This window comes from Neovison vison, chromosome X (genome assembly GCF_020171115.1).
Source record: "Neovison vison isolate M4711 chromosome X, ASM_NN_V1, whole genome shotgun sequence".
Taxonomy (NCBI): domain Eukaryota; kingdom Metazoa; phylum Chordata; class Mammalia; order Carnivora; family Mustelidae; genus Neogale; species Neogale vison.
The window spans coordinates 20,073,288-20,096,301 of record NC_058105.1 but is presented as its reverse complement, the minus strand read 5'-3'; the positions used below and the strand labels follow the sequence as shown (position 1 = coordinate 20,096,301).

At 40.8% G+C, this 23,014-nt stretch overlaps 1 protein-coding gene across 1 annotated transcript in view; it reads right to left on the bottom strand.

The window, feature by feature from the left end:
- Window positions 1–10,439, bottom strand: part of LOC122896730 (fibrous sheath-interacting protein 2-like) — a 68,522-nt gene extending 58,083 nt beyond the window's left edge. The window contains exons 1-8 of the mRNA XM_044234778.1: window positions 10,144–10,439; window positions 9,663–9,788; window positions 6,938–7,099; window positions 6,143–6,232; window positions 5,637–5,776; window positions 4,384–4,525; window positions 3,374–3,484; window positions 2,827–2,947 (exon numbers count right to left, since the gene is read on the bottom strand). Coding sequence (XP_044090713.1) covers window positions 2,827–2,947; window positions 3,374–3,484; window positions 4,384–4,525; window positions 5,637–5,776; window positions 6,143–6,232; window positions 6,938–7,099; window positions 9,663–9,788; window positions 10,144–10,260 — 1,009 coding nt within the window. The 5' untranslated portion in view covers window positions 10,261–10,439. The remainder of the gene's footprint in view (window positions 1–2,826; window positions 2,948–3,373; window positions 3,485–4,383; window positions 4,526–5,636; window positions 5,777–6,142; window positions 6,233–6,937; window positions 7,100–9,662; window positions 9,789–10,143) is intronic.
- Between the last annotated feature and the right edge of the window lie 12,575 nt (window positions 10,440–23,014).

Here is a 23,014-nt window from a genome sequence, read left to right as displayed (position 1 = left end):
CATGGAGCCTGATGAGGGGCTCCATCCCAGTATCCTGGGATCACGACCTGAGCAGAAGGCAGATGCTTAAATCTCTTGCATATCACAGTTGTACTTGATTTTCTTACTTCACTTGCCTTACACTTTCACACCCCTCCCCTGTAAGTAACATTTCCCTACTGACTCATTTTGTATAAACTTTTCTTCCTTTGCTTCTTCTCGCTCCCTCCCTTCCTTTTACTTTTTTTGTAGCTCATTATAACTACTTTCCTTCTCTCTCTCTAATTTTGTGTGTTTTTTGTCCTTACTCCTGGTTTCTCCTATTTGAAATCCTGTCTGTCTGTTGTCCGTCCATCCACCCATTACTGTTGAGCTGTCTCATCAATTTACTTGTCTTTATTTTACTCTTATTTTTAAGTAATTTTTTTAAAAAATATTTTATTTATTTATTTGACAGACAGAGATCACAAGTAGGCAGAGAGGCAGGCAGAGAGAGAGAGGAGGAAGCAGGCTCCCCACTGAGCAGAGAGCCCGATGTGGGGCTCGATCCCAGGACTCTGGGATCATGACCCGAGCTGAAGGCAGAGGCTTTAACCCACTGAGCCACCCAGGCGCCCTACTGGCTTTTCTTTTTAAAAATCAGTTCTATCTACGTGTCTGTATATGAATGTATGCATGTAAGTATGTATGAATTGATTGACTGATCCATCCATTTAATTTTAATGTATTTTTAAAAAGATTTTATTTATTTGTCATAGAGAGAGAATACACACAAGCAGGCTGAGAGGCAGGCAGAGAGAGAGGAGGAAGCAGGCTCCCTGCTGAGCAAGGAGCCGGATGTGGGACTCGATCCCAGGACCCCAGGATCATGACCGGAGCCGAAAGCAGCAGCTTAACCAACTGAGCCACCCAGGCGTCCCAAATTTTAATGTATTTTTAAACTAACTTCTTTTTAAAAAGTTTTTAAAGTAAGCTCTATGCCTAACATGGGGCTTGAACTCTTGGCCCCAAGATAAAATCACGAGCTCTCCCAGCGGAGCCTGCCAGGTACCCCTAAACTGACTTCTTTTAAAAATTTAATTAATTAATTTTATTTCACTTTTTCAGCGTTCCAAGGTTCATTGTTTATGTACCACACCCAGTGCTCCATGCAATACGTTCCTTTTTAGATCTCTCTTTCAAATCCTTTCTCACTCCCGCAATATCTCTTTTTCTTTGGCTTTGTCCTGCTGACATCCTTTTTAAACTGTGTTCTCCATCTTCCTTTCACTTTCTTTGTTCATTTACTTTTCCCCTGTATGTCTGTTTCTTCTCCCTTTTCTTTCACTCTTTTTCCTTTGATGGTTTTTCTTTCCCCTTTGTCTAGTCTGTCTCTAATCTCTTTGTCTTTGTTTCCCTCCCACCCCACTCATCCAGAGAGAGAGAGAGAGAGAGAGAGAGAGAGAGAGAGAGAGTTTTATTACTGGTTTCTTCTGTTCAGTTTTTTCTTTTTCTCTCTTACTCATTCTTTCCCTCTTCTTTTCTTCATTTCATTCTTTCTTTATGTACCTTATTTTCTTACTGCCTTCTCCTTTTTAATGTTTTTGATCTTTTTTTTGTATCTATCTCTGTTTCATACTTGGTATATTTTAAATGACTCTTCTTTTTTGTCTCCTTTAAAAAAAAAACCTCCCCCCCCTTTCTCTTGCTAGCTTGTTCTCTTTCTGTTTTGTATAATTTTTTCCTTACTAGTCCTCAGTTAAAATTTTTTCTTTTTAAAAATATTTTCCTTTGTCTCCCTCTGTTTCAGTCTATTTTTTTTATTTTTTTTAAAGATTTTATTTATTTATCAGAGAGAGAGAGGGAGAGAGAGCGAGCACAGGCAGACAGAGAGGCAGGCAGAGGCAGAGGGGGAAGCAGGCTCCCTGCTGAGCAAGGAGCCCGATGCGGGACTCGATCCCAGGACCCTGGGACCATGACCTGAGCCGAAGGCAGCTGCTTAACCAACTGAGCCACCCAGGCGTCCCTGTTTCAGTCTATTTTTTGGTAATGTTTTTCTCTTACTCTCTCTGTTTGTCTCTCCCTTTATATACATTTTTCTCCCTCTCTGTCATCTTTTTTTTTAAGATTCATTTATTTATTTGACAGACAGAGATCATAAGCAGGCAGAAAGTCAGGCAGAGAGAGGGGGAAAGCAGGCTCCCCGCTGAACACAGAGCCGACGCGGGGCTCGATCCCAGGACCCCGGGGTCATGACCCGAGCAGAAGGCAGAGGCTTTAACCCACTGAGCCACCCAGGCGCCCCTGTCATCTTTTTTTTTTAATTGTCCCCTCTTACTGGCTCCCTTTTCATTAATTAATTTTTTAGAGACAGTGAGGGGGAGTGGGGAGTGGGGCAGAGAAGAGGAGGAAGAGAATGAGAATGCTAAGCAGACTCCATGCCCAGCACGATCCCGACACAGGGCTCAATCTCGTGACTCTGAGACTGACGGGGACCTGAGCTGAAATCAAGAGTCAGATGCTTCACCTGTTCACTGCACTGAGCCACCCAGGTACCCCCGGCTCCTTTTCAAATCTGTGGTACAGGCAGTGTTGCCTACTAAGCCACTTTACAGAAGTGTTGAATTTATTATAACGTATGTAACATTGTGTGTGTACCTTTACAACTTGAGCTGTAGCTAGGACGTGGCTGGCATAGTGCTTGGCACAGGTAGTGTGAACTGGGATTTCCCTTTCCAAGGGTCTTCTGACCTCACCGCATAAACACACCAAGATTTTTGTTTTTGTTTTGTTTTTACAAAGCCACCAATGTTTAGTATATAGATATGCATCCTCTACTTAGATACCTTATCATTTATTGTCTCTCACCTTCTCTTTCATCCTGTCCTTTGTTTTCAAATACATTTTCTTCTGGTCTGTCTCTCTTCATGTCATCTCTCTGCATTTTTTGTAAATGATAAGCAATTTTTTTCTCTAGAAGTGCTTGTTTCTAAAATATTAAAAATATATATTTAACATTTAAAAATTTAATAGCAGTTTGCCACTGGAAATGCAAAACACATATTTCAAATATGATGGCTACTTGAAGGGCGCCCTCATTACTATTTTGAGATTTCTGAAGTCACAATGAGTACAAAACTAGGAAGATAGTAAGGGATAAGTTTCATTTTGCTGTCCAGCATGAAGAAGAATAAATTGTAACAACTAGATCCAATTTAAGTCATTGTGCCCTTTCTGGAGACTGGTCCCATTTCAGAGCAGTCCTTGAAGTCCAGGTTCAGACCAAACTGGGTTTCTCCATCAATAGCTGTCCTCGTGAGTTTAGGCCACTTTTGATAATTCACACTTTAAAATATCAAAACTGGCAAAAACTTTCCCTCAAATAGCCCAAGTTATCAGTAAAAGCTCACTTTACCTTCCGGTGAGCTTCCTCCCTGACTTTTTGACGTTGTTCCTCAACTTTTGCTTCCCTTTTTACTTCGTCTCCAATCTTTGTCAGAAGTAACATTTCTTTTGTCTTCCATTCCTAAGGAGCACAATGTTATGGTAGTTAGCTGGGGTTCTGTTTCATTATCTTTTTTTTGTGTGTGTGTGTTTTGTCAATAAGCAAACTAGATCAAGTCAAGGGCCTTACAAAAACTGGGAAAATCTTATGTTGGCTTTAGAATGGGCTTCTCTTACTGCTTTTTAATTGGGAATATGTTGGTGGATGCAATAGAATGGCAAAAGGAAGGAAGTTATTTTGCTACTGGAAACTTACGTCAAGTATAAGCCTGGCTTCAAAGATGGATCTAAGAAGATGTTGACAAGAGGGTTTTCTCTTATTGCCTAAGGGGCGTATCATACGTAGTCTGTTGCCTTTAAATATATTTTGGTAGAGAAGATAAATAAATAGGCGTGTCTGAATTTTGAGGGAATACAGCCATGATTATTTTTCACTAGGGTGAATTTCTAAAACTTTAAGAGTAGATGGGGTGTTACTATAAATGCAATACAATTTGTGGTATCAATCTCACTATGTTAAGTAAAAGCTTGTCTATTATAGTAGTGATAAAAGATTAATAGTGGTTTATTCTTTGAATTATTATTATTATTATTTAAGATTTTATTTATTTATTTGACAGAGAGAAATCACAAGTAGACTGAGAGGCAGGCAGAGAGAGAGAGGGAAGCAGGCTCCCCGCTGAGCAGAGAGCCCGACGCGGGACTCGATCCCAGGACCCTGAGATCATGACCTGAGCCGAAGGCAGCGGCTCAACCCACTGAGCCACCCAGGCGCCCCCGAATTATTATTATTTTTAATAGTGGTTTAATTTTTAGACCGAAAATAGCTTCAGGTAATTTGGTGGCACTGCTAAAAATGTTTATCAATGCAGCAGCCATATGTAGTTTCCCCTTCAATGTTTAAAATTTGGTTTTCCTCACCTCTTCAATTTGTCTACGGAGACGAAGCTTTCTTCTAATGTGGTCCTGACGTTGGTGTTGTTCTTCCTTCATCCTGAGTATGCTCTGCTTTCCTGCTGTGTGCTCAACCTTGCCTAATTCCCTACTAATCATATCCAAGTATCTAAAGAAAAGTGCAAATATAAGTGAAGCTAAATTGAGTGTTTCCCTTATTATGGTATTATCAGTTTTGATATTCTCAAACTACCTTCTGGGTTGCTTTTTAGTTCCTGAATACAGAAAATGTAGAGTTTTTCAGGGACCTTGAAGCTAACTGATCCACCGGCTCACTATACTGTGCTGAATTTACCAGACCCTGTTACGCAGGTCGGTTATCGTGGTTGGGACAATGGCAAAATGTGGAACAGAGTGATTAAAAGCATTTTACATAGAGATTACGTACAGCCCTGTAGTTTTGGGAATGTGAATTTGCAAATACAGCTGAAACCTGTTCAAACTAAACTGAGTTCAAAGCACAAGTCGATTTGAATTTCCTTTAAAAATAAGTGGGTACTGGCTTCTCTGTAATTCCCAAGTTCCTGAATGACCTTCCATGTACAGAGAGGTCGGCGGACTCCCCGTCTGGGACCTTGGTGGATCAGCATGTATTGTGGCATATCATGTGACATGAACCCATGGACTTCAAGAGGCAGGGGAAGGGGAACTGGCCCTTGTCCCTGATAAAGGAGAAAGAGAAAGAACTACAGCTCATCTCTCTGCCTCTTGGGGCAAGGGCTTGGCCTCTAAATAGTAACACTGAATGTGTGTGGGTGGTAGCTAAATGAACATACATAATTGATTGGGGAACAACACCTTTTTGTATTAGCATCAGATAGAGTTCTAGGAACTCTCCCTTTCTGACCCTGCAGTGACTTCCTTCAACTTAATTTTGAAACGCACTTAACACACCTTCTCTCTCTCTGCTACTATGGATGTGGGTTTCCTAAGCTCATGCATTTGGACTTTGGATTTCTTCAAATTCAGTTTGGCTTACCTCTTGGGCTTCTAGTAAGTCCAGTTTCTCCAGTAGAAACTCTCCCCCCAAGCCTTGGTACCAGGGCCTTCCCAATCCTGTTACCTCTTAATCTCCTTTCCTTTCTCTCCACATTGAAATTATAGGGGCCTCAACAGTGTCTCATCCTTTTTTGGGTCCTGATTTCAATTCCTTCTAGTACTTTTATAGCTTTCTGGGGTCTAGAACATGTCCATGAAATATGTATTGACTTCAGTCATACCTGTGCCTTATTATCAGCTCTTGGTCTGGAGATGCTTGTGTACCTTCCTGTAACAGCCATTCTTGGAACTGTTCATTTCCACAATTTTCATAGGCTCTTCTGGTTTCATACAATTTATTTACTTGTTTTTCAATCATTTTCTGAGAGAGAAAAAAAATCAAAGTCTTTATACTGGTTAAAAATAAACCTGTCCTTTGATAGGCCCTCTTAAGTGTAGGGCTTGGGAAACCTTCTGTACTTTACAAATGGTTAATTCTTTAAACCTGCATTTAAGTCTAGTGTGGCTCCATTCCAGGTAAGTGAAAATTCTCTCTGTAAATTAAAGGCGAAGGTCTTATTTTTATCTCTTATAAATCGCTAGGGATCTTATTTGATTTGTTATCTTCATAATTCTAGGTCAGGTAATTATAAGTAAATATCCTGCAGAGAACCAAACCTTTCTTCCAAACCCTACATAAAAACTATCTTACAGACCCCAAATAAAACAAATTTAAGTATTAACTTACTTGTTCTCTTACATATTTTCTTTCAAAGTCTAATTTTAAAGTGGTCAGATACTGCCTGTACTTATTCAATTCTTTCAAGGTACATATGACCTATAAAGGCAAAACCAAAAACCAAAGATATAAATAAAAAGTTGCAACAATCATCTTTCCAGAGAAGAGTGACATAGGAATATTCATTTTAGTAGCAATTTTAGGACAAAGGGTAATAGCACAGTTTGGTAGCAATTTAGAAAGCAGTATCTAAAATTGTTGTATCACCAGGAAATTTCTATCTAAATAGTATTATTTCAATAATATGGTTCATATCATAATCAGAAATTTATAATTCTCAATGTATTTGTTATTAAAACGCCAGTATAATAATGCCATTTAACACCCCTCTAATTTATTTCATCATGCTGTTTTCTGCTAGGTCTCCATTTTGTCTCTAGCCTTCTCAAGAGGTATAGGAAATATTCCCTGATAGGTATACTGTGCTCTTATTACTTTTAAAGCCAGAGGAAAGTCACTACACTACAGCAGGGAGAAAATACCTAAATAAAAACATCTGTATGTATGTCTTTACATACTTGAATAATTTGGTGCTTATCTTTTGCTGTTTTCAAAGAAAAAAAGGTCAAGAAGGAACAAGTAGTCTTATTTAGAAATCCAAATATGAGTAGTTAATTGAGCTTTCTAATAAATATTCTTTATTGTTTAACCAAAGCTGATACAGGCTCCTAGTGAAGTACAGAACTGAGGGTCTATCAAGTCCCTAGGTTTCTACTGGTTAACAGGAAGGAGGCTTCAACCTACTTTATTATTGCTGGTGATGTAACCGCCCTTCTTTAATCTCCTTAGGATATCCTTTCGCTTATGGTATGCTTTTAAATGGGGATCATGCAGGCTTTTATAGCTGGTTTCCAAAAGTCGGCAGTAAGGATCACTCAGGTTAAAGTCATAAGAAGGGTGATAAAGCTGCAAACATATGGATCAAAAGTATTACATGTGTAAAACGAATGAAATTGCACTTTTAAACCTCAAGTTGTTGAAATGACTAGGTTGGTCAGTGAGAATGAAACATGCAAGCAGAACCTGAAGAGAGGGGATCTGGAAAATGAATTGATTTAGGTAAATCTAACTGCCTTTCTCTTCCCCTCTCCTCTACAGAGCTGTCTTTAGGCTGGTGGTGGTAGCCTCAACCTCTGTCTAATTCATGAACGCTGAGGTGTGGCCTTAAGAGTCCTGAAAGGCAGGTGGAATGCTTTATATATGGGCAGGGGGAAAAGACGAGAGAGGCAGGATAGGGTTCTAGCTTTCTTCTTCCATTTAGAAGCTTCCTTTTAAAATTTCTGACTGCTTGACTGATGGCAGCCTCTTGTCTTTCCTAACGAACCTATATCAGGAAACTGGATTCCCTCAGTACCAATGTTTCCTTAAAAAGGCAGAGAAAGACATCCTTATGGGCAATGATTTAATTCACAGTGAGACTAGACAGGAAGCCCATATCTTTCCTAGAAGAGAAGTGATCAAAAGTGATGGCAGCTGAAACACTGCTGCAATCAGCAGACTGATTATTGCTGCTTCTTTTAGTTGTTGACTTTTGTTGGTAACAGACGTGTTGACTAACCCTGGGCTACTGTCCTATCAAGAAAGAGACAAATCCGTTTGTTGAGGCCAGGTTAAGCTTTCTATCGTCAATTACAATGATTGGTTTCCCTGATCTGAAGAGTCTATTATTTCATCACTATATGCCAGTGGGAGGTCACTAGGGAGACTTTTAAAAGTATGTAAATTGTTCTCTTCACTTAACATGTTATCTTTTCTTGATAGCACAATGTCTAAGTTAATTGGCAAAGTATTTACTATTAGCATTCAATAAAAACAATTTTAGGAGTCTGTGAACAGTTGCTACCTAAGTATAGTATACTAATAAGCAAATTAATTTATAAATACATTATCTGAGAATAAATTTGGTATCAGAATGTCATATAGGATCACTTGTCAGGTTTGAATTAATGCATAGCTAAAGACAGGTAGGTAACATTGTTACCATTTTAATTTGACAGAAAAAAAGACAGTCAAATACCATCATTTTGCTTCTATCTGCATTCAGAACACATGAGGGACCTTTAAATTCCCTGTTTCCGTAGTGATCTGCTAAAGTAGTCTGCAGTTCAGGAAGCAGCAAGGTCAAGTAATGGAGTGTGGCCTAAGAGTCAGAAGACAGTGGTTCTGGTCTGAACTCTGCTATTACCTACCTGTGACATTAGATAAATCCTAGCTTCACCTTACAAGGTGGTCATTAGGGTAAAATGAGTTAAACAAACAAACAAAAACACCTAAAGGTGTAAAATATTAACTCTTACTTTCTTGAGGAGATCCTGCTAAAAGACAAAGATTCCACAAAGTTAGTGTTCAGGGTAGCTGAATTTAGTGCCTGATCATGATCAAATGCATATATTTTGGGGTAATCAATATAATAAAGTACAGAGATAATCAGTATAATTCAGTATAGAAAAATCTGGAAATAAGAAGTAGTTAACAAGTGTACAACAGGAACAGGATAGAAATATAGCAAATAGAAGATGTTTGAGGAAAAAAAAACCCAACAGATTGGGCTACAGTTACAAAGTAGGAAGCAGTGTTATTACTAGTAGTGAAATAGGTTTTGAATATGTTTCAGGAAAGCTATCTTGCGGGAATGTGACTCAGTCAATTTCTGTGAGGTTGGCATTTATTTAGTAGAACACTATGTTTTCAAAAGAGAAACTCTATTATAGTTTTCCAGCAATAAAACCTAAAAAAAATCATATATATCAAACAATTATCAGAAATACCAAGAAGCCCCTATTCATCCTTTATGCCGTGCTAGACAGTGCAAGAGTAAGGAAATTAGAATTATTTCTGTAGAATCTTTTGCTATTGTGATCAAAACACATTCTCAACTAGAAAGTTCTGAACCTCCTTCAGGCTTGGCCTAAATTCTGGACAGAGCACAGGGTGTTAGGCAGAGGACTTATAACAATATGAGTGTGGCACACTGCATCACTAACAGTGCTGATTCAGTGCTGAGTAAGATAGTGCAGACCAACGGCATGTAAATTCTATGGAAAGATGAGAGAGTTGGGTGTTGTAACACTTGGGAAAGGCTCTGTATAGTATCTCTTAAAGGGTGGCTCAGACTGAAGGTCAGAAAGGAGAGAAGAGTGCCTACCAGGTTGTGGGAGCCAGGTGGACAAAGGCACTGATGTAAGAATTAGCAACGTAAGTGTAGGTAGGCAGAGAAGACCCCGCTCAATCTTTGGGAACTGAAGCTCTGGGCTGGAGATAAGGCTGAACTGGATGGCTGAGGCAGATCATGAGGTCTTCCATCATCGAAGTGAAGTTCAGGCACTAATCACTTCAATTCATTTAACTTAACTGGGTGTGTTAAGTGGAAATTGACTCAAAGCGAAATCATAGCAGTGTTTCAAGTTTAATAGCGAGCTATTGAAAAGGGTAAAGAAAATCACTTAAGCACTATTAAAACTCAGTTTACCTTTTCATTTATATTTGTAGTATAGAATATATTGTTGCTTCCTGGGATAATGGGCAGCTTGACCCCAAGAGGAAGATCCAATAGATTAGCTACTCCGACTTCTGGAATGTCTTTTTTGCGCGAGCCCTGTCAGGTACAGTGAGAAGGTCTGGCTATTTTTAAGAACTGTTTTTTTAGTTTACACCAATCTACTCACATTAAAATGGGCTAATACCTCCAAGGACACCAAAGAATTGTACACTCAGGATTGAAGGAGCCCGCCCTGCTGACAACCCGGAAGGCCTCCCAGCTTCCCCCGGTTACCAGCCAATCTCTTGGCCGCGGTCCGCTCTCGCTACTGGCTGTCGGCCCTGGGAGTCTGAAGCAGAGTGGTCAAGCACCCGCCCCTTTCCCCCCACACCTCGCTCTGCTGAGGTCTCCGCCCCTTCCGTCCGCCCGCCTTCCCGAGACCCCGCCCAGGAGCAAGGAGGAGGGTGACTACCGATTCGCCGCCACTCGCGGTGTCGCAGTGCTCTCTGGCGCGTGTTAGGCTGCTGGCCGCCGCCTTAGTGGCAGCGGCTTCAGCAGCCTTGTAGCAGTTGCTGAGGTACAGATCCATGGCCGTCGGTCAGCCCCCAGGGTGCCGGGAGCTGGGGCTGCAAGCCGTCTTCGTTTGTCCGCTTAACTCACACCTTTCCGGCTCTACGCTCTGATCAAGTTTGCAGCCCAGAGGGTGGTCGCCAGGGTAACGCGTCCCCTAAGCCACGCCCCCCACTGTGAGGCGCTCTGTCCTGGCGGTCTTACATCCTCCACGCGCAGAGGCCTCTGGGAGGAGAAAGGGATGGCGGACTAATGGCCGCCGGAGCTGCGCCCCACCCACCTTTGGCGCATGCGCAGTTCTAAGAGCCTCAGAGTTTGGGGAAGGTCCAAAGGTGTGGTGCGAGAGCGCGCGGTGGAGATTAGGTTTCTTTCTGAGAGCAACACCCCTCCTTTGAAGATTTTAATTCTTTGTCAGAGAGAGGCAGAGTATAAGCAGGGGACAGTAGCAGGCAGAGGGAGAAGCAGGCTCCCTGCTGAGCAAGGAGCCCCACGGGGTACTCCATCCCAGGACCCTGGGATCAGGACCTGTGCCAAAGGTCGACATTTAACCGACTGAGCCGCCCAGGCGTTCCAACACCCCTTATTTATACTAAACCGGAATGTACCAACTTTTGTCAGTGGGTAGCTGGCTGTAATTCTTACAATTCATCCTGGCCCCCCAACAAGCTATGTGATTCTGTTCAATACATGTCCACCAGTCATTGTGTAGTTTGTCCTAGGGCCAGAGGCCTGACTTTCCACATCAGCTGACTTTATAGACACCATGACCCCTCTTTCCCTAGGTATACTCTCTCCAGTTTCCACATAGGACACAATAACTTTTTTAGGGTTCAATGCTTTCTTCCCTTGTCTTCCCTTGTCCTATCTTGGGCTCTTCTCTCTCTGGCCTGCTCTCCTTCCCTTTCTCCCCCTTTCTCCTATTTCTTTCTACCTTCTCATTAGCTTAGCCAACATTTCTTGAGTACCTGCCCTATGCCAGACACTGCTGGGTGCTGAGGATACGACAGTGAGTAAAACAATCCCTGCTGCCTAGGAGTTCACCAGATGGTAAATACATTCAGGGCTGGTGTGTCAAGAGTTTGTACTTTGTCTCCATGTCTTTTTATTATGATAAAAAAAACACCAGGCAAAACATAGAATTCACCATCTTAATCATTTTAACTGTACTGTTCAGTACATTCACATTGTGCAACAAATCTCCAGAAGTTTTTCATTTTCCAGAACTGAAACTCTATACCTATTAAACAACTCTCCTTTCTTCTTTTCCCCCCAGGCCCTGGTAACCCTTTCTGTTTCAATGAATTTGACTATTTCAGATACCTTATATAAGTGGTATAAGTGAAATCACATGCTGTTTGTCTTTTTGTGATTAGCTTATTTCACTTAGCATAATGTCCTCCAGGTTTATTCATGTTGTACCGTATGGTATGATTTTTTTTTCCTTTTTAAGACTGAATAATATTACATTGTATGTATACACCACATTTTCTTTATTCATTCAACCATCAATGAACATTTATGTTGCTTCCACCTCTTGGCTATTGTGACTAGTGCTGCCATGAACATGGGTGTACAGATGTCTCTTTGAGAACCTACTTCAAAGTTTTCTTAACTATATATTCAGAAGTGGAATTGCTGAATCATGTGATAATTCTATTTCTAATTTTTTGAGGAATCTCTGTATTGTTTCCCATAGTGGTTGCACCATTTTACAGTCTTACCAGCTGTACACAAGTGTTCTAATTTCTTCATGTCTTCACTATTATTTTCTGTTCTTCTATTTTTTTCTCATTTTTTAGACAGTGGCTCTCTTATTGGGGTGAGGTGATAGCTCATTGTGGTTTTGATTTGCATTTCTCTGATGATTAGTGAGCAGCTTTTCATATGCTTGTTGGCCATTTTTTATCTCCATATGTTTGGTCTACTTCTTTGTTTTCTTGGGCATTTAGTAACGATAACTACCATTTTTTGAGAATTTACTAATTTCAGGTGCTATGCTAAACACTCTTTTAATCCTTACAACACCTCATCTGTGTTTGCTCCGTCTTTGTAGATGAAGACATTGCTTACAATGGTAATGGCTATTATGTGATGGAACTGAGATTTGAATCCAATTTAACTGACTTCAAAAGCTGTGTTTTCTCTCTCTCTTTTATTTTGGAACACAGTAATCAAAAAACTCTCAACAAACAAAAGTCCAGGACCAGGTGGCTTCAGAGGTGAATTCTACTGAACTGGTTCAATTTCATTGCTAGTAATAAGTCTGTTCAAATTTTCTATTTTTTTTCCTGATTCCATTTGGAAGGTTTTGTGTTTCTAGGAGTTTATTTCTTCTAGGTTGGTTAATTTTTGGCATATAGTATTTCTTGAAATTCTCTTATAATCCTTTGTATTTCTTTGGTGTCTGTTATTTCTCCTCCTTCATTTCTGATTTTATTTATTTGTGTCCTTTCTCTGATGAATCTGACTAAAGTTTTATCAATTTTGTTGATTTTTCATAGAATCAGCTTTGGGTTTCGATGATCTATTCTACTTTTTTTAGGTCTCTATATCACTTATTTCTGATCTAATTTTCATTATTCCTTCCTTCCACTGACTTTGGGATTTTTTTTTCTTCTTTTTCTAGCTCCTTTAGGTGTAAGGTTAAATTGAGATTTTTCTTGCTTCTTTAGATAGATTGTATTGCTATAATAGTCCCCCTTAGAATAGCTTTTGCTGCATCCCAAAGATTTTGGACTGTTATAGTTTCATTTTCATTTGTCTCCATGTATTCTTTTACTTTTTGACTTCTTGGATGACCTGTTTATTGTTTAGTAGCATGTTATTTAACCTCCATGTGTTTGTGTTTTCCTAGATTTTTTTGTTGGGGTTAGTTTCTAGTTTTATATCCTCATGGTTGGAAAAGATGCACAATATGATTTCAGTCTTTTTGAATTTGTTGAGGCTTGTTTGGGCTTAACCTGTGATCTATTCTGGAGAATGTTCCATGTGCACCTGAAAAGAAGGTGGGTTCTGCTGGTTTTGGATGGAATGTTCTGAATATATCTGTTAAATCCATCTGGCCCAGTGTGTCATGCAAAGTCACTATTTCCTTGTTGATTTTCTGTCTGAACTTCGTTTATGTCTGTTAATAGTTGTTTTATGTATTTGAGTGCTCCCGTGTTGGCTGCATAAATATTGACAATTGTTATATAGTCTTGTTGGATTGTTCCCTTTATGGTTATGTAGTATCATTGTTTGTCTCTTGTTACAGTCTGTTTTAGTCTATTTTGTCTAATATAGATATTGCTACCCCAGCTTTATTTTCACTTCCATTTTGATGGTAAATGTTTTCCCATTCTTTCGCTTTCAACCTGCATGCGTCTTTAGGTCTGAAATGAATCTCCAATAGGCAGCATATAGATGGTTCTCATCTTTTTATCTATTCAGCCACTTATGTATTTTGATTGGAGCATTTAGTCTATTTCCAATTGAAGTAAGTATTAACAGGTGTGTACTCATTGTTGATTTGTTACTTGTTTTATGATTGTTTTTGTAGTTCTTCTCTATTCCTTTCTTTTCTGACTCTCTTCCCTTGTGGTTTGATGACTTTATTTAGCAATATGCTTCGATTCCTTCCTCTTTATTTTTGCATATCTATTACTGGTTTCTTGCTTTGTCGTTATGACACATTCCTTACCAATGACATATTCCTTACCAATATGTTGACATATAACATCCTATGCATAGGAGTGCCTGGGTGGCTCAGTCAGTTAAGCATCTGCCTTTGGCTCAGGTTGTGATCACGGGGTGATGGGATTGAGCCCCATGTTGGGCTCCTTGTTTGGTGGGGAGTCTGCTTCTCCATCTCCTTCTGCCTGCTGCTCCCCCTGCTTGTGCTCTCTCTCTATGTCAAATAAATAAATAAAAATCTTTTTTTAAAAAGTCCTATGCATATAGTTATCTATATAAGTTGGTGTTTGCTTAAGTTTGAATCCCTTCTAAAGGGACTACATTTTTACTATCCCTATGTTTTATGTATATGATGTCCTACTTTACATCCTTTTATTTTGTGAATCTCTTGACTGATTTTTATGGATATAATTGATTCTGCTGCTTTTGTGTTTTAACCTTCATACTGGTTTTATAAGTGATTAATCTATTACTTTTATTATGTTCCTATATACCTGTGAGATTTTTTTCCTTTCCTAATTTTCTTACTCCTGATTATGGCCTTTTCTTTCCACTCAAAGATTTCTCTTTAACATTTCTTATAAAGCTGGTTTAGTGGTGTTGAACTCCTTTAGTTTTTATTTAGGAAACTATGTCTAATTCTATTCTGAATGATAGTATTGCTTGATAGAGTATTCTTGGTTGCAGGTTTTTTCCCTCTCAGCACTTTGAATATAGCATGCCACTTTCTTCTGGCCTGCAAAATTTCAGCCAAAAAATCAGTTGATAGTCTTATGGGATTTCCCTTGTATGTAATTTTTTCCCCTTGCTGCCTTTAAAATTCTCTCTTTATCATCACTTTTTTCCATTTTAATTATTATGTGTCTTGGTGTGGACCTCTTTGGGTTGCTTCTGCTGGGGGCTTCCTTTACCTCCTGGTTTTGGATGTTTATTTCCTTCCCCAGATTGCAGAAGTTTTCAGCTATTATTTCTTCAAATAAATTTTCTGTTCTCTTTTCTGTCTTCCTTCTGGGATCCTTATAATGTGAATGTTATAATGTTTGATGATGTTATGCTCCACAAATAAGTGAAACCATATTATAATCGACTCTCTCTGCTTGACTTATTTCACTCAGCATAATCTCTTCCAGTCCTGTCCATGTTGCTACAAAAGTTGGGTATTCATCCTTTCTGATGGAGGCATAATACTCCATAGTGTATATGGACCACATCTTCCTTATCCATTCATCCGTTGAAGGGCATCTTGGTTCTTTCCATAGTTTGGCGACTGTGGCCATTGCTGCTATAAACATTGGGGTACAGATGGCCCTTCTTTTCACAACATCTGTATCTTTGGGGTAAATACCCAGGAGTGCAATTGCAGGGTCATAGGGAAGCTCTATTTTTAATTTCTTGAGGAATCTCCACACTGTTCTCCAAAGAGGCTGCACCAACTTGCATTCCCACCAACAGTGTAAGAGGGTTCCCCTTTCTCCACATCCTCTCCAACACATGTTGTTTCCTGTTTTGTTAATTTTGGCCATTCTAACTGGTGTAAGGTGATATCTCAATGTGGTTTTAATTTGAATCTCCCTGAGGGCTAATGATGATGAGCATTTTTTCATGTGTCTGATAGCCATTTGTATTTCTTGATTGGAGAAGTGTCTGTTCATATCTTCTGCCCATTTTTTGATGTGTTTGTCTGTTTCATGTGGGTTGAGTTTGAGGAGTTCATTATAGATCCTGGATATCAACCTTTTGTCTGTACTGTCATTTGCAAATATCTTCTCCCATTCCGTGGGTTGCCTCTTTGTTTTTTTGACTGTTTCCTTTGCTGTGCAGAAGCTTTTGATTTTGATGAAGTCCCAGAAGTTTATTTTCGCTTTTGTTTCCTTTGCCTTTGGAGACGTATCTTGAAAGAAGTTGCTGTGGCTGATATCAAAGAGATTACTGCCTATGTTCTCCTCTAAGATTCTGATGGATTCCTGTCTCACGTTGAGGTCTTTTATCCATTTTGAGTTTATCTTTGTGTACGGTGTAAGAGAATGGTCGAGTTTCATTCTTCTACATATAGCTGTCCAGTTTTCCCAGCACCATTTATTGATGATGTTGCTGAGTTCCCTTAACCTATACTCATTTTTTATTATTCTTTTTTCATTTTGCTGCTTAGCTTGTTTGCTATTATTTTGTCTTCCAGCTTGCTGATCCATTTTTCTGCTTCCTCTAAGCTACTATTGATTCCCTCTGGTGTACTTTTAATTTCAACTATTGGGTTCTTTATCTCTGATTGGCTCTTTTTTATATTTTCTCTTTGTCGAAGGTCTCACTGAGATCCTCTACTCTTTTCCCAAGTCCAGTAAGTATCCTTGTGGCTATTACTTTGAATTCTCCATCAAGTATATTGCTTATTTCTGTTCCCCTTTGGCTCTTTCACTTTGATTTTGTTCTGTTCTTTTATTTTGGACATATTCCTCTATGTCCTCATTTTGTCCAGCACTCTGTATTTGTTTCTATTAGGATAGTCAGTTATGTATCCTGATCTCGAAAGCAGTGTCCTTGTGAAGAGATCCTTTAGTGCCCCATAGTGCAGTGTTCCCTGTTCACCTGAACCAGGTGCTTCAGGGGTGTCTCCTATGTGTGTTGCATGTGTCCTACTCCTGTGGCTGAGCTGCCTTTGCCTTTAGTCCAGTCAGCTGCAATGGCCCATGTTGTCTGTTGTGGGCAGGGTTTTGTCCTTCTGCTCTTAAGGGGCCAGTCTGAGGCTTCTTTGGGCTTATAGTTGAATCAGACCAGTTGCATGCCCTCAGCTCATTTGAAGAGACTGTGGTGGCACCAAACCATCGGGCACTTTCCCTGCATTGACCCCTGAGTGACTTTGTGTGTGTGTGTGTGTGTGTGTGTGTGTGTGGCCTGCGGTCAGACCAGATGACTGACCCATCTGTCAGGTTTGCAGTGATCCCAAACTACAGGGCTTTCTCTATGTGCTGCTCCCTGTGAGGTTTTTGTTGGTGGGTAGGGCCAACAATCAGATCAGATGTCTGCCCCCGGCCTGCTGCTTGGGCTGCAGTTGAAGTGGTATATGTGGTTATCTTCCCCTCTCCTCAGTGCAGGAGTCACTTTGGAGTGGCACTGGTCACTGTCATGGCTGCTTGCACAATGAGACTCCACTTTGGAGGGACCCCTGCTGAGTGGGGCAGTTTGGGCTGGAGTGGATCCTTAGGAGAATGCACGGTTGGGGGTTTGCAGGGTTGGCAAGCTAGGTGGAGAGTGTTCATGCTGGTTCCCAGATGTGTCTGGGTCCAGGCTGGGAGGAACAGGGAGAGAAATGTTGCCCTTCAACTCTTTAGTTCTTGAAGAAGTCTCCTAAAGATTCCTGCCCTTCCAGCATATGTTCTGAGATTAGTAAATAAATCTCCTTCCCATATACCCCAGATACTTTCCAAACTGCTTCCTTTTTGCTGTATCTATCTGAGGTTGTCTGTTATGCTGTCTCTTTAGGGGTGAGGACTTATTTTCCTATAACCATCTGGCTGCCCATGAGCCAAGGCTGCTGATTTTTAAGGTACCCATAGTTAAGCCCTACTGGTTGTATAAACTAGTGAAGTTAAGCCCTACTGGTTTGCAAAGCCAAATGTTAATGGGGACTTGTCTTCCCAGTGTAGTTCTTCCATGTGTGGGGTGCCTGGTGTGTTGTCTCTTCCTCTCCCTTCTCCATGATTGTGGTGTCCCTCCCACTTGTGGTTAGTCTCCCCAAGAGTTTGATTCCCAACTGGGTCTCTGCCCCTCCTACCTTCTTGATATGGTCTCCTCTTTATGATTAACTGGGGAGAGTCTGTTTTCAGGTTGTTTTCTGTGTTAGTTGTACTGATGTGGCTGTAATCTATGTGTATCCATGGGATGAAGTAAGTTTAGGTTCCTCCTACTCTGCCATTTTCCCAGACTCCCTCTGAAAGCTGTATTCTTAATCAATGCACTGCACCCTTGCATGTGTTCTTATTTTAATTCCACATATATAATTAAAGCTTCTACATTTAAAACTCTAGCCTGGTGATATACTCTACTGCAAGCCAAACATTTCTACATAGATGTCTGACAAGCAGCTCAAATTGACTTAGTCAAGATTCAACTCTACCTCCCTTCAGTGAAATATAACAAAACAAAAGTCTCATCATTCTTCCTGTATTTCCTCTTTCAGTGACTGGTACCACTTCTATCCAAGCTAGAAACCAGAGAATGCTCCTAGATGCCTCTATTTCTCTGCAGCTTTGACATGCAATCTATCCCAGAGTCTTGCTGTTTTTATCTCCTAAATATTTCCTGTATCTCTTCCCTCCTTGCCATTTCTTCTACCACTGCTCCGGTTAAGTCACTCATCATTTTTTGTCTTCACTATTATCATAACCTCATTATATCTCTTCCATCTTTCACCTCTCCAACCCATCTTTCATTTTACCATCAAAGTAATCTTTCTAAATCGCAAACTGATCATGTCTCTCCCCTGCTTAAAACTTCTAATGATGCTCAGGAAGAATAAAAGCAAAGCATAAAATATCTTTGCAGTATGGTCTTCCAAGACACTATTGCTGTACCACTTCTCAAAATTGACCCCACAGTAATACAGAACTGGTTTTAGTTGGTCCTCTGCATGCAGCCTGCTAGTTGATAACTCTGTACCTTTTCTCATGTTGTCTCTTCTGCCTTGCATGACTATGTTCCTTTTTTGCATGGTTAATTCTGGGGCCTCAGTTGGAATGACTGGAATAACTGGGTTCTCCCTTCATGAGTTTTTTATATTTTTGTCGTCTAGCAGATGAGGCCATGCGTCTTCACATAGTGGTCGTACAGGTCCCAGCATTGAGAAAGGGCAAGCTCCAAAGTACTAGTACTTTCAAGACTGTTATTGAATCACATCGGTCAAAGCAATTCATGTGGTTAAGCCTAGGAGAAGATTAACCACGGGCATGGATATGGAGAGGTGTTTTTCACTGGAGGTGGTTAATATAACAATATAGCACATTCCATTCTCTGGTCCTTGTGGTTCATGTTCCTCTTATATGCAAAATCAAGGGCAGAGAGAGAGAGAGAGAGAGAGAGACAGCTAGACAGATGGACATAGAGAGAGCATGCACCAGGCGAAAGCTATGCGGTTACAAAAGTCCCCCTAGGTTAATGAGGGAAGGAACAGAGATGCCACCAGCTCAAGGTGTTGGCACGGCCATGCTCCCTCTGAAGCCTTCAGAGGAGTTTTTCCTTAGTCTTCCTAGCTTCTGGTGGTTCGCAGGCAATCTTCGGTGTTCGCTGGCTTGCAGCTGCGTAACTATAGTCTCTGCTTTTGTTGTCACGTGGAATTCTCCTGGTGTGTCTCTGTCTTCATGTAGTCATCATCTTTTTTTAAAAAAGATTTTATTTATTTATTTGACAGAGATCACAAGTAGGCAGAGAGGCAGGCAGAGAGCCAGAGGTGGGGCTCGATTCCAGGACCCTGAGATCATGACCTGAGCCGAAGGCAGAGGCTTTAACCCACTGAGCCACCCAGGCGCCCCATGTAGTCACCTTCTTATTAAGACCCCAGTCATATTGGATTAGGAACCCACGTTACTCTAGTATGAAATCATTTTAACTTAGCTAATTATATCTACAATGACCCTGTTTCCCAATAAGATCACATTCTGAGACACTGGTGGTGAGGACTTCAATATATCATTTTCTGGGGGCTACAATTCAACCAATAATAGTTTGCTCTTTGCCCTCTCTCTCTGCAAATTCATGGCCTTCCCACATGCAATCTTCCCCATTCCGACAGCCTCAGAATTCTTAACGTATTTCAGCATCAAGGCCAAGTTCAAGATCTCATCTAAATATCATTAAACTAGGTATGGGTAAGACTCAGGATATAGTTCATCCTGGGGCAAAATTCCTTTCCAGCTGTAGATCTGTGAAACGTAGAAAACAAATTATGTGCATCCAAGATACAGAGATGGGACAGTATAGAACAAACATTTCCATTCCAAAGGGGAGAAATTGGAAGGGGGAAAAGGTGTCATGGGCTTAAAGCAGTTTGCAACATAACAGGGCAATCCCATTAGAATTTATAGCTTTAGAATAATTCTCTGTGGCTCTGTTCACTGGGCCCACCTCCTCAGCTCTGAGTGGTAGCCCACCATCTGGAAAGAAGAGATGGCTTGGCCCCTAGCTCTAGGTGGCCTCCCTGACCCCACCCCTGGACAATAACCCTACCCACTAGGCCTTGGGTGGACCTCCCACCCATTTAGTCTTGGGCAGCTACCCTACCCTCTATAGTTGAGGAGGTGGCTCTTCCCTCTGGAAACAAGATGGTGACCTGGACTTCTTAGCTCTGGGAAGAGGCCCCAGTCCCTATGCCCAGAAGGGAGCTCTGATCTCTGGAACCCAGGACATGACCAGTCTCATTATTGCCCCCTATCCCTACCCCAGCCACCCCCTCACCCGTGTCCTGAGTAGTAATGCCACCCCATTCAATCTAGATGGTGGCCCCACCCTCTCATTCCTGGGCAGTGGCTCTGTTCTCTAGAAGGAAGTGGTGGCTCTGCCCTCTGGAACGAAGGAGGCCTGATTTGCCCAGGTACCTGCGTCAATGGCTCCTCCAGTCATTCTTTCTTCATTTTGTCCCTCTCTGTTCCTTCTAGTCCATGCTGGTAGTGTTTGGGAGCAATAAAATTCTCGAAAAATTTGCCAGCCTCCCCTGCAATTCACAGAAGTCCAAGCCATCAGAAAAGAAGGTTCTCGACAGATCTTAACTGGATAACTACATCTCTTCCTAGCATCTGTTGGGATGGTTGATTGGATCCCCGAGTCACACTCATAATCTCTTTATCAGAGATTGTCCAGCTGCGTCTTTTTGTTCTCTCCAGAGCATGCTTTCCCATTTTTTTTTCAATGTGGTTAGACTGAGAATATTCCAAATCTTTAAGTTCTGTCTCCTTTTTGTTTAGCAATTCATTCTTTATCTCTTTCCTTTATCACCTTACTACAAGCAGTAAGGAGAAACCAGGGTGTGCTTTCCATACTTTGCTGGGAAGTTTCCTTAGCTAAGTTCATCACTTACAAGTTCCACTTTCCTCCCAATAGTAGAAAATAGTTTGGCCAAGTTTTCTGCCACTTTATAATAAGGATCACTTTTTTGTCCAGTGTCCAACAACTTGTCTGCTGTTTCTGTCTGGGACCCTACCAAAGGCACCTTTAGCATTCGTATTTCAAGGCAATCTAGATTTCTTCTATTATGAACCTCAAAATTCTGCCAGCCCTTACCTATTAGCAATTCCAAAGCCACATTGTTAGGTATTTGTTACAGCCTTATAGTATCCCACTTCCCAATACCAAAATCCGTTAGTTTTCTGGGGCTGCCTTAAAGTACAACAAACTGGATGGCTTCAAACAACAGAAATTTATTCTCAGTTCTGGAGGCTGGAAGTCTGAGAACTCCAGGTATCAGCAAGGCTGTGCTCCCTCTGAAACCTGTAGGGGAATCCTTCTTTGTCTCCTCCTAGCTTCCAGTGATTTGCCAGCAACCTTTAGTATTCCTTGGATTTCAACTGCATAATTCCAATCCCTGCCTTCATGGTCATGTGACACTTTCTCTGTATGTCTGTCTCATTTGGCCATCTTATAAGGACACCAGTTATATTGCATTAGGCGTCCATCCTACTCAAGTATGATTTCATCTTAACTAATTACATCTGCAAGGTACTGAAGTGTTATGGGTTAGGACTTCAACTTTTATCTTTTTTGGGGGGTACACAATTCAACCCATAACAGAGCTTAGACAAAGTTAAGAGATTCTTCTTTTGTGTGGGCAGCCTGACGTGAGCTGCTGAGAATCAGTGCATGGGAATCAGAGCAAGGTAAGGAGGGCATCCACACGTGTGAATGGCATGGTATGGGGTATCAGACCCTGAACAGCAGGATATCTACTCAGGAAAAACTTGGGCGAGGGGAGTATGAGGCCGAGGAAGATGACCATAGCATTTATGAGAAGTGTGCCAGGTTTCTGAGCCTGAACAGGGCGAGCAAGGCTGTGCTCTACATGGGACCAGGAGGCGAGGAGTCTGATATGGGTTGCCAGAGCCTGATGGGGTGAAAAAGGCATCCATGTAGGAGGGACGACCTAGCTTGAATTGTTGGAATCCAAGCAAGGTGAGGAAGGTGACTATCTGTGTGGATAGTCTGGTATGGGTTATCAGAACTGCCATGGGATATTATTGAGATAATTGGCAGAACGTGAGATCTGAAAATTTTCATGGTTACATTGTGATTATGTAGGAAGATATCTTTGCTCATATTGAGTACTAAAGTATTTGGGGGCATCAAATCAGCAACTAGGAAAAAGCTCTGAATTGTACTTGTCACTTTTCTATAAATTTCAAAATAGAAAATAATTAGAAACTCTGAAACAAATATGGCAAATATTATAATCCTAGAGACCTGAGTGGGATATGCACAGGTATAGTTTTCTATCTGATTATAACATTTCAAAGTAAAAATTTTTGAAAATGAAAGGTGATACATGCTTATTAGAGGAAAGAAGAAAGCAAGCGTGAACTCATCACTTAAAGTGAATACTAGGTACCTTCCTTTATGTTGAAAAAAGAGAATGATTAAAGTAAATTGAATTCAATGGTATAAGCTTTTGAAGGGCGGGTGATTTTTTAAAGTTAAAATCAGGTTATTTTCCCTTTTTCACCTCTAGAGAAGTTGAAGTCGCTTAAGGCAGAGAGCATCAGACTTAAGGTGCTCATTCACTTGCAAGTCACGGCTGGAGCCACCAGAGGGCGCACTATCATCAAAGACCCCACAAAGTTCTGAAACTAAAATACTGTCAAATTTTTTGAAATCAAACAAAAAAGGAACTTCCGTCCATCTCTTGCAGCACCAGCATGGTATGCTGGCATCCTTTTCATTTATCTTATGTCTGACTACTTTCTTTTTAGAATGAGAGGGCGTAGTCTATGGTTTACACCGCAGCTGTCAAAAACCTTGGCTTTTCTATTTAAGTCTAATTCTACTTCTCTGCCCTAGGTAGTAGCATGAACCCACTTGAGGTTCTGTAGGTTCTCATAATTTTCTCACATTTCCCCGGGGGTGGA